Raw genomic sequence first — 12,014 nt, 5'->3', positions numbered from 1 at the left:
AATAGGCCTACAGGGGTGTTAATTTTAGAAGACCCTGAACATAGATAATGGACCGACCTATTCTTTTTTTTTAGATTAGGCCTTCAGAGTAAAAAAAAAAAAACTTTATAGAAATTAAACATTATTACAGCACTTTTCTTCATAGTTTTGGATGAAACACCCCAAAATGTTTTTTTTTTTTTGCATAGATAAATTGTATAGTTTTTATTTTATACCCCTCCAAAAAGACAATAGAATATGCTTGGAGGCCCATATCTATGAGTTGCCTACTAAGTAGATTAATACTTTGGAATGTGTTTTGGTGAATGGTAACGCTAAAGTGGCATGATGCTAGAGTGGCGAGCAGAAGGGCACTGTATTTAGCCATTGTAATTTATGGCCACTTGCAGCGAGGTCACTCACGCATAGAGACATAGACTGTGCAAACTATACTGAACAAAAATATAAATGCAACATGTAAAGTGTTGGTCCCATATTTCATGAGTGGAAATAAAAGGTCCCCGAAATTTTCCATAAAGCACAAAAAGCGTATTTCTCTCAAATGTTTTGCACAAATTTGTTTACATCCCTGTTTGTGAGCATTTCTCCTTTGACAAGATCATCTATCCACCTGACAGATGTGGCATATCAAGAATCTGATTAAACAGCATGATTACACAGGTGCACTTTGTGCTGGGGACAATAAAAGGCCACTGTAAAATGTGCAGTTTTGTCACACAACACAATGCCACAGATGTCTCTAGTTTTGAGGGAGCGTGCAATTGGCATGCTGACTGCAGGAATGTCCAACAGAGGATTGAATGTTAATTTCTCTACCAATGTCGTTTTAGAGAATTTGGCAGTATGTCCAAACGGCCTCACAACCGCAGACCAAATCTAAACACACCAGCACAGGACCTCCACATCCGGCTTCTAAGCCTGCAGGATCGGCTGAGACCAGCCACCCTGACAACTGAGAAATACTCCTGTTTCATGTCTGTAATAAAGCCATTTCGTGGGAGAAAAACTAATTCTGATTGGCTGGGCCTGGCTCCCTAGTGGGTGGGCCTGTGCCCTCCCCAGCCCACCCATGGCTACATCCCTGTCCAGAAATCCATAGATTTGGGCCTAATACATTTATTTCAATTGACTGATTTCCTTATATGAACTGTAACTCAGTAAAATTATTGAAATTGTTGCATGTTGCGTTTATTTTTGTTCAGTGCATTTGGAAAGTATTCAGACCCCTTCACTTTTTCCACATTTTGTTACGTTACAGCCTTATTCTAAAAGGGATTTAAAAAAATCCTTGTCAATATACACACAATACCCCTTAATGACAAAGGAAAAACAGGTTTGTAGTCATTTTTGCAAATGTATAAAAAAAAAAAATTGAAATATCACATTTACATAAGTATTCAGACCTTTTACTCAGTACTTTGTTGAAGCACCTTTGGCAGCGATTAGTCTCGAGTCTTCTTGGGTATGACGCTGCAAGCTTGGCACATGCATTTGGAGCTTTCCCATTCTTCTTTGCAGATCCTCTCAAGTGCTGTCAGGTTGGATGGGGAGTGTCACTGCACAGCTATTTTTCAGGTCTCCAAAGATGTTTGATCAGGTTCAAGTCCGGGCTCTGGCTGGGCCACTCAAGGACATTGAGACTTGTCTCGAAGCCACTCCTGCGTTGTCTTGGCTGTGTGCTTAGGGTCGATGTCCTGTTGGAAGGTGAACCTTCGCCCCAGTCTGCGGTCCTGAGCGCTCTGGAGCAGGTTTTCATCAAGGATCTCTGTGCTTTTCTCCATTCATCTTTCCCTCGATCCTGACTAGTCTCCCAGTCCCTGCAGCTGAAAAACATCCCCACAGCATGATGCTGCCACCACCATGCTTCACAGTAGGGATGGTACCAGATTTCCTCCAGATGTGATGCTTGACATTCAGGCCAAAGAGTTCAATATTGGCTTCATCAGACCAGAGACTCTTGTTTCTCCTTTGGGTGCCTTTTGGCAAACTCCAAGCGGGTTTTCATGTGCCTTTTACTGAGGAGTGGCTTCCGTCTGGCCACTCTACCATAAATGCCTGATTGGTGTAGTGTTGCAGAGATGGTTGTCCTTCTGGAAAGTTCTCCCTTCTGTCAGTGACCATTAGGTTCTTGGTCACCTTCCTGACCAAGGCCCTTCTCCCCTGATTGCTCAGTTTGGTCTTGTGGCCATCTCTAGGAAGAGTTTTGGTGGTTCCAGACTTCTTCCATTTAAGAATGATGGAGGCCACTGTGTTCTTGGGGACCTTCAATAGAGTAGAAATGTTGTGGTACCCTTCCTCAAATCTGTGCCTCGACACAATCCTGTCTCGGAGCTCTACGGACAATTCCTTCGATTTTGCTCTGACATCCACTGTCAACTGTGGGACCTTTTATACAGACGGGTGTGTACCTTTCCAAATCCTGTCTAATCAATTGAATTTACCACTGGTGGGCTCCAATCAAGTTGTAGAAACATCTCAAGGATGATCTATAGAAACCGGATGCACCTGGGCTCAGTTTCGAGTCTCATAGCAAAGGATCTGCATACTTATCTAAATAATCCATTTCTATTTTTGATTTTTTTAAATACATTTGCAAACATTTCTGAAACGGTTTTCGCTTTGTCATTATGGGGTATTGTGTGTAGATTAATGATGATTTAAAAAAAATATATTTAATCAATTTGAGGATAAGGCTGTAACGTAACAAAATGTGGAAAAAGGGAAGGGGTCTCAATACTTTCCGAATGCGCTGTACATATTAACTAATGTTGATAAATGGTGAGTAATGCAGGCCTTTGCCAAGAACATTGGGTGGAATCTGAAGGTGTATGTTCATGGCCAAATTAATAATTTCTGTAATGTGAAGGGGTGTCTGTGTGTAAAGAGTTGTGTTTGATAGTCAGTTTATACACATTGATGGGATAAATAACATCTATATTTAATTCAAACTTTGACATTTAAATGATGCTTTCCTTGTCTGTTAGACATTTGTGAGGGGCACAAGTTAGTTGAACTAATCAAATGAAGTATTTTCTTTTTAAATGAAGTTGATTTATGTAGCAGATGTCAGTTGGGCTGTACAAGACATAGTCACAGTGCTATTGCTCCCAGTATAATTGCTGAAAATAAATGGTGACAGTACACATGGTTTTGCTGTTAAACGAAAGCAGCTTATAATAGTGAAATGAACATACAATTATCAGAGCAACAGCTCTGGTGGACATTCCTGCAGTCAGCATGAACCTGTATATAGCCTCGCTATTGTTATTTTACTGCTGCGCTTCAATTATTTGTTACTTATATTTCTTATTCTTATTTTTTTGTAGTTTTTACTGCATTGTTGGTTATGGTTTGTAAGTAAGCATTTCACTGTAAGGTCTACACCTGTTGTATTTGGTGCATGTGACAAATAACATTTTATTTTAATTGCACACTCCCTCAACTTGAGACATCTGTGGCCTTGTGTTGTGTGACACAAGTGCACATTTAGTGGCCTTTTATTGTCCTCCAGCACAAGGTGCACCTGTGTAATGATCATGCTTCTTGATATGCCACCCCTGTCCGGTGGATGGATGATCTTTTTCAAAGCAGAAATGCTCAATAACAGGGGTGTAAAAAAATGTGTGCACAAATTTGAGAGAAATAAGCTTTTTGTGCATATGAAACATTTCAGGGATCTTTTATTTCAGCTCAAGAAACCAACACTTTACATTTTGCGTTTTTTATATTTTTGTTCAGTGTACATTATGGTCCGAGGTTGATTCAAATCACATGCCTAGTCACATTGAACAGACGGGAATGGTTAAATGACTCTAACCGCTCTTTCTTTTTTTGTGAAAATTGCTCTCAGTGGTTAGGTGCTCCCTCCTGCCTGCGTGGATCCTTTGCCTTCTATAAGTCAGTGAGCTGTGGGGCCTTGGCCGGGGCCCCTGCACTGGTCTGGAAACTGGGGGAGTTCTACTATGTCCGCTGTGGCCCCCAAGAACCTGTGTGCATTGCTGAGGTACGACTTCCCATAGCTCCGTTAGTTAGCGCATGATACTTGCCATACCAGGGTGTATTCAGGGTGGTGAAATGTGCAAAACGTTGCAGATGGATACATAATAATCTGTTCTTCACTGAGGATTTCTACCTGATTTTTGAGCGTTCTGTAACATTGCAACCTCCTAAACAAGACCCAGAGTTTTGAGTTTCATTCCTTCTTGTGTCACATGTACTGCTTACGTATTAATTGTAAGTCGCTCTGGATAAAAGCATCTGCTAAATAACTATGCATTTCTTATTTCAGGTGACTTTACTGTGGGAGGATCAGGCCCAACGCCATCTACTGGCCAGCTCCAGACTCTACTACCTCCCTGAGGATACTCCCAAGGGCAGGACCAGAGAGCATGGAGAGGTGAGGGGGGGGCACTGAGCTCTATAATATAGACATCATTTGGGGGCAACCAAGGGGTGTGGGTCTGGTGTTTCCTCACAATGTTTATTTTTTTGGTACTGATAGATTAATTGAAAATATTTATTTTTTGTATAAAGAATGAATGAATGTGTATATCGTTTTTCATCGTTTAGGATTTTTCAATAATTTTCACAACTCTGCTATTCAAATCTGAAAAAGATATACATTTTCACATCTACATTACTGTAAACACTGAACGTGGGTGTCATTTTCTCTGTTCAACGTAGAAGTACTTAGAATCACACAAAATTACAGTCCATATCTGTCATTGCTAGACTAGTATGTCATACACAGCCTAACTCATGAAAGGACATACTGTATTGTGCAAGATAATTTGTTGCTTAGGAAAAATGTGGCTTGGGTTGACGTAATAATGGATTGTGTGTGCCTGGCATTTAGCCGACTTGTTTAACCACCGATAACTTTAAGCAGGAATCCTTAGATTGTTGTGTCACTTCTCCCCTCATTCAAGTGAAACATTTTGTTATTAACCTAGACAATTCATGTGTAGTTAAATGCATTTTCATTCAAGTCGGTTTTTTAAACCTTCCGTTTTAATAATGCACAAGTATGGCAAAGACTAGTTACATGAGATGTATTTATTTTCCCAGGTGGTTGTTGCTGTGATGTAAATCATGAGTTGTTATGAGTCCCAGATTTTCCAAAGTTGTTTCCTATTTCTCTACAGTCCTATGTTAATAACAAATGTGTTGGGAGGAGTAGGGGGCCTGATGGCTCCTCATGTGCCACAGGCTATTGGCACTCTGACTTATATCATGTGAAGTATTTCCTTGATTCTTAAAATGTTTGACCCTTTCTTTTACGGTATGCACCAATTTAAAGAGTGTGTGTTCCTCAGGATGAGGTGTTGGCCGTCTCTAAGAAGATAGTGGTGCGGGTGGAGGATCTGGTGAGGTGGACCTGTCCTGAACCTCCAGGATGGAAAGGAGGAAGCCAGAAGTCCAGCGAGACCAACAGTCATCACAAACCTACCCCCATCATTACCAATGGACCCCCAGCATCACTCAAAGAGAAGGGTGAGAGTGAGCGTCTGGGGGTCAAGGTGCTCAGCTACCCCCAGTACTGCCGCTTCCGCTCCCTGCAGAGACGCATTCAGGACGGGGTGGTGTTGGGGCTGCAGGATCCCCATCTGCTGGCCCTGGGGGGGATCAGGGTGGCCCAACTCAACACCCGGGTCCTCTACTGCAGGGACACCTTCAACCACCCCACCCTGGATAGCAACACCAGTGTCTGGACACAGCTGGGTGAGTGGCTGGGGGAACTTGATCTCTCTATGTTGATGAACTGTAAATGTGGCCATTGTGTGGCCATTGGCCAAAGTGATTTGATTTTATGAATCTAATTGTGCAATGGAATCTGAAATGTGATGACAAAGAAATTTTTATTAATTAATGCCAGATCAAACTTATCTTATTGACCGACTAATTTACTGTATGTTGTGGACAAAATGTGCTGAAGTTATGGGATATACAAAAATACAATATTTTTTTGGGGCACATGCTTCTCTTCTTATTTGGAATTAGGGTGAAATGTGTGTCTCGTTCCCAGGATGCACCTCCCTCAGCTTGAAGGGGCGACCCCTCAAGAGAAGAGGAAGGCCAGAAGGCCAGAAAGCTGTGGAGCCACCAGCACTCAACCAATCAGAGTCCTGGATAGAAAGAATAACGGTACAATTTGTTTTGTTCTATAAAGTTTTGCTATGGCTACATACCAACTTCTTCCAGTTACTTTCAGATGTCTTATTATTAACCTCATATTCACTTAATCACTTTATATCCTAGTAATTACCTTGAGTTTTTTGTTTGTTATGAAATGCATCACAACACACTATTTATGCCAAGTAGTTACTATTCTTAGAAATGAAAATTCCACATAATTTGTTAATGGACACCAACTGAAGTGGGACTGTAAGAAAAAAGAAAGAAATGGGACTGTACAGCATTACCACATGTAGTAGGGTTGAAAACATTATGTATCGTGTAGGAAAATGAGATGGGCAGTTTGGAGATGCAACGTGAGGGGGGCTGTCTCCCCCACCCTGAGGAGCAGATGTTCCTGGATCAACTCTACTGCTACATGGAGCGCTGCGGCTCACCCATCAGCAAGGTGCCCAACCTCGGCTTCAAGAAGAGTGAGTCACAACAACCATTAATATTCATACCAAAGACTTTGAATACAAAGTGCGTTTTCCCTACGGAACTAAATAAAATGTTCCCATCATGTGGTTATGTCTTTGAACAAGCTCTTTATCTGTCAGTGATGTAAACCAGACAGTCAAAGTCACAGCTCTTAGGACCTATGCTATGCTTTAACACTCTTACCTGTGTGTGTCCACAGTTGACTTGTTTGTCATGTACTCTGTAGTCAAACAGTTGGGGGGCCATGAGAGGGTGAGTAGTGAAAGCCGTCGTTCTTTATCAGCCACATATCTTATACACTAGTGGATAGATCGCAATGTCTGAGCAAATTACTTAGACAATTACATTTTTATAAATAGTTCTAACTCTTTACCATCTCTCCTGTAGGTGACGTCCCAGCGTCTGTGGAAGAAAGTGTATAATGAACTAGGAGGAAGCCCGGGCAGCACCAGCGCTGCCACCTGCACCCGGAGGCACTATGAGAGGTGAGGCAGGAACACTGCTGGTGCCAGACTAGTTTACATTGTGCCCCACCTAAAGCATGCCTATTTTTCTTGTGACAAAAGGTAACCATGTTCATAACTAAAGTGCACAACTATTACCCGTGCTTCAGCTGTGAGAAACTGAGTCAGGGCTGAAACTATTCATAAAAAGTTTTCAAAAGATTGTAGTTCTAGAATGATGCCGTTAATGTACTTGATGGGAATCCCCAGCAGTTGAGGCTTCTTGGCCTTGGTGTTTCCTTACAAAACTTGTTTTTCATTCTGAAACTTTTGGCTTTGTGTGTTTCCCTCAGGCTGATTCTTCCTTACGAGGAGCACAGAAACGGAGGTGGTGCAGAACTAAAACTCCCAGCATCCTCTGGGCCTACCCGGGTTAGGGGGATGAGTGGGAGGAGACCGCTGGTGAAGGGGAGAGGAGCAGAGGCCAACCAGGAGAAGACTGTAACCCCTACCCCTCCAGTGAGTCTGTCTGCTAATCTCTCACTCTACATACAGTTAATAATTTTTGACTTGCTCAGTAGATGTCAGTCATTTGATATTTAATATGCAGTCACCACTCGTTATGTCTTGTTTTGATCTGAATCTGATGTAAATGAATGTATGATTGTATTCTATGATGTTATAGAGACTAAAATGAGAATTCCTCATGTATGGCATCTCTCTCACTAGACTATTTCTCCAGACGGTGTCGTGGTAGTGAAGAGAGGCCGTGGTAGACCTCCAGGCAAAAAGAACCAGGTCAAACACCTAGTCTCCAAGGCCAGTCCAGTGGTCCTGTCTCCCCCAGCTAAACCTAGCCTGGACCTTGGGGCCCAGCCCCCTCTCCAGGCCCCCTCTTTCGAGTCCTTGTCTGTGTTCCAGGGGCTAAACCTGGCCAACCTGCCACTAACCCCAGACCTGTCTCCCATGTCTGCCCCCTTCCACCTGCCCAAAACCGAAAGGGAGGTAAAGATGGAGAACGGAGATTCTCCAGCACCATCACCCACTCTGTCTCCTGCCACTTTCTTGCCTGCTCTCCCCAGGCTCCACACAGGGGGGTCCTTCAGAGGATTCAGCCCCACTAAAGGCCTCTGTACCCTTGATCTCTTTAGGAGCCGACTGGGCCTCACTAGCCTGGACACCCCTGGTCTAACCCCCCAGGACCCTGCCTCCCACCAGCCCTCCAGCCTTTACCTCCAGGCCAAGACAGGGAGCCCAAACACCACCCTTCTCAATGGGAACCAGCCCCACCCCCAGTCTCACCATCAGTCCCACCACCAGTGCTGGGGGTGCGGGCTGGATGAGGAAGCCCAGTGGGGGGGTAGCAGCAGCAGCACCAGGAAGGTCCGTAGCAGCAGGCCTCCTCTGCCCCCTCTCCGGGTCCTCCCGCTGGATCTGGACTGCAGCCTGCAGGTGCGCCAGCTGATGCGTACGCGGTTGGGCCCGGCCCAGCTCCACTCTTTCACCAAGCGGCTGTCGGAGGTCTTATCCCAGGACCTGAGTAGCAAGCCACATCTGCCTGCCACCCCTCCCCCAGAGCAGGCCCTGCCCCTCAACCTCAGCAAGTGCTCCACCACCAAAAGATCTGCCTTTGATGAAACTGACTACAGGATGTCTTCAGGGGATCAGGATAATGGTGACTCCACACTCCCCTTAGCTAAAAGTTGTAGGGTGGAGTCGTGTGATGAGGCTGAGGACTTGAGCTCACCCAGCAGGGCCAGAGCTTTCCTCCTGGAGCTGCCCCAGCACACCACAACCACCACCAGCCCAGACACCTCTACTACACCCACCCAGCTTTTCCTCACCAAGTCTGGGGAGACCTGGGGAGACACCCCCCTGGAGAACCAGGGCAGGACGTCTGACTCTGAGCCAGCAATCCAGGTGAAGGTGGAAGAGGACCTGAGGGAGAGCAGCTTGGTGGAGCCTGAGGAAGACTGCTCTGTCTGCAATCAGAGAAAGATGAGATGGAGGGGAGGAAACTAGAGAGGATAGAACAACAGTGTAATATCATAAAGATGGGCGATGGCATATCAGAGAGGGTGAAGGGGACTGAGGATTCCTTAGCCCACTCTGCCAGTGACTCTGGGGGCCAGCAGGTGCCAATGGATGATGAGGAGATGGAATGTGATGTTGAGGCATCTATCAAAGGGCTGCCCAGTCCTATCCTACCCCCAACCCAGGCCCAGCCAAGCTGCCTGAACACCTGCACAAAACCCCAACTGCACATAACAGACTCATGACCAACACCAACAATCACTACACCACTCTACCTTATAGGAGGATACTGTCAAACACACAATCAAAGACTAATCCTTTAAACTCTGTAACGACTCACACACACACACTTTGAAACACTGCCATTGCCTTTAGATGACACCATTATATTGTTCTGTATAGTACTATGCATCATACAACTTTCGTGCTTCTAACTTTATTACACAAAAATTAGAGTGCAGAGGTTTTTACAACAATTCACCAATTTCCTGAAAAGGATTGGATAAAAGATGTGCCTTACATCTGTTGCGCTCTGATTTCGTGTCATTCACACAGTACAACAGCCAGGGGTGTATTCATTGCCAAATGGGAAAGGACCTATCTGAATTTGTACAATAGAAACTCTAGTTGTCATTGCAAAACATTTTTCCATTGCAAAATGCTTTGCTACAATGTGCACTAATGAATACACCACAGGAAACAGTGTTTGAGTCCTATTTGTACTTCCTGTTTGCGAGTCTTTAACACTGACAGGATTTGCACACCTACTGTACTTGTTCCTTTTTTTCTTTCTTTTATGAGGCAGTCATTTATGAATATTTCCTCTGATGCCAATTTTTTGGGTATTTTAATGTTTGTGTCTAGTTTAGAGAAACAATGCTGACACCACTTGAGGTTTTTAGTCCTTGGTGCCTTGATCAGAGTTTGACCCCAGTATGTCTGGTATATTGTATCTTGTGTATGGACCTGGGGTGTACTCCGATCTGTTTTAGAGTAGCAGGGGAATTCTATTGACTTCAAGAACCAAAGGCCTTTCATAACTCATTCAATAGAGAGAGTACAAGTTTTCAGTTGTGCTTTATAGATTTTTCTAAATAATTTTAAAGATATATCCCTGTTGATATATCTTTATGATATATCTGGATCAAAAATCTGAGCTATTTGTGGTTCATCCTGTTAGTGTTGAGTGTCTATCCTCATTGCAGCCTGATATATTTCTTTATGTATAAAACAGGCAGCGTACCTTTGGTGAAAGGGCCACATTGGGTGAGTTGGCAAAATGTTGTAGTTGAGCTACACACAATTTTGGTGTGGTAAATTCCTTATCAAGTTGAATAGAGATTAGGGATTTAATTAAATTATTGTTTGTGTAGCTTTTTGATGTTATTTTGATCATTTAGAGTTTAAGATCAAATGTTTACATTCAATAATGCAACTAATAATATTAAGTTGATTTTGTATCTTTAGTGCTTTGCAGATGGTCAGACTGGTACTGTGTTAGAGTTGGTTCAGAGTATACCTACTTCTGGAATGGGAACAAGAGTCCATCTTCATTCAACTATGGTGGACTTAGATTCTCTGCTACTTTTTTATACTTTTTAGCCAGTAGTTCTGAACGTAGCACTTATGAGCCAAAAGTAGACCCGGAAGATTGCGTACTACGTCACATATGCAGATATGTGCGCCACTTCATTGCTCACACTCACTCTCTCTCTATTAATCTCACTCACTCACTGAGCTGTTGGGCCCGCACTGCAACCTCATTGGAGATCACTGGGCAAGCCTATTGGTAGCTGTCATATTGCTAAGGGACTGGCCCACTAGAGATTTTGTGGCTAATTGAGGTAAAACAGTAATTCTTCTCATAAATTATGCATGTATGAACTACACATTGACACATCCATCCCAAAGTGGGAGGATTACAAAATACTTTCTTAGTTGCCAAAGTACCAGAGAATGTCTTTAAACTATTCTTAGAAAAAGAAAAAATAGCATATGGAATTGATTTGCAGTTGACTCCGATCTACTGTCTTTTATTTTTCCCCTATCTCCCCCCCCCCCTTTATTACTTGAACAACTGCTACAGAGTTAATGTCATGTAGTTATATCTCTATTTAAACCTGTGTATCAGTTGAGCTCATCTTGCTCATGGCAGACATTGTCTCTGGTATTCCTTTCGCTGTATGTGAGAGTAAGACCAGTGCCATGCACATCTTGACTCCTGTACTCTGACAATTGATTATATGGTAATTTCAACCATTTTTGTTTTAACACTGTATATTTATATTAAAGATGTATCTGTTAAAAGGTGGGGGTTGCAGATTTTTGTATGAGTGTATATAAGTCTTTTAAGGGGCGTTTTACAAAAAAATTCAGACACAGATTAAGTCTAATCCTGTACTAAAATCTGTTTTTTGGAGATTTTCCATTGAGCTTGTGTTTTAGCCCAGAAATATTTTTAATCTATCTGGGAACCACCTCTAGTGTATGAAACTGTGTCACTCTTTCACGAGGCATGATGTATAGAGACCCGCAGTTTCCTAAAATGACTACTAGATGGTGACAAAACACCAGCACTGTCCTGTGACAGGCCTGGCGAGGCATTCTACAGTCCTGAAGGGGAGGAAGGATACTCTACCTAGCCTACAGAAGTAAGTGCTGAGTTTGCTTCAGCGCTAAACAGATCATTGCCGATACATTCCATCATTGAACAGCCCAGAGATCTTGAATAGATATGAGCTTCAATGGGCCATGCACTTGGGCATGTGTCAAAATGCCCACCTTCAGCTATAATTTGAGAAAGTGTTATGGTAACTGCTAGGCCTACATGTGTCAGGAATCACAAACCATTTACTGAGACCTTCCAGATAAATGGATGTGTGTTTGGGGGACAAGCAAATCTTATTAAACATATAAAATGTG

The 12,014-nt window shown here is 43.1% G+C and overlaps 1 protein-coding gene across 3 annotated transcripts in view; it reads left to right on the top strand.

Moving 5' to 3' along the window:
* LOC106603482 (AT-rich interactive domain-containing protein 5B) overlaps window positions 1-12,014 on the top strand; it is an 18,891-nt gene extending 6,877 nt beyond the window's left edge. For all 3 annotated transcript variants that reach the window (XM_045717143.1, XM_045717144.1, XM_014197239.2), the window contains 9 exons: window positions 3,851-4,003; window positions 4,289-4,396; window positions 5,316-5,721; window positions 6,026-6,144; window positions 6,461-6,608; window positions 6,815-6,867; window positions 7,003-7,100; window positions 7,412-7,577; window positions 7,788-12,014. In XM_045717143.1, coding sequence (XP_045573099.1) covers window positions 3,851-4,003; window positions 4,289-4,396; window positions 5,316-5,721; window positions 6,026-6,144; window positions 6,461-6,608; window positions 6,815-6,867; window positions 7,003-7,100; window positions 7,412-7,577; window positions 7,788-9,080 — 2,544 coding nt within the window. In that variant the 3' untranslated portion in view covers window positions 9,081-12,014. The remainder of the gene's footprint in view (window positions 1-3,850; window positions 4,004-4,288; window positions 4,397-5,315; window positions 5,722-6,025; window positions 6,145-6,460; window positions 6,609-6,814; window positions 6,868-7,002; window positions 7,101-7,411; window positions 7,578-7,787) is intronic.

Source organism: Salmo salar, chromosome ssa04, assembly GCF_905237065.1.
Source record: "Salmo salar chromosome ssa04, Ssal_v3.1, whole genome shotgun sequence".
Lineage (NCBI taxonomy): Eukaryota > Metazoa > Chordata > Actinopteri > Salmoniformes > Salmonidae > Salmo > Salmo salar.
This window is presented reverse-complemented; position numbering and strand designations above follow the sequence as displayed.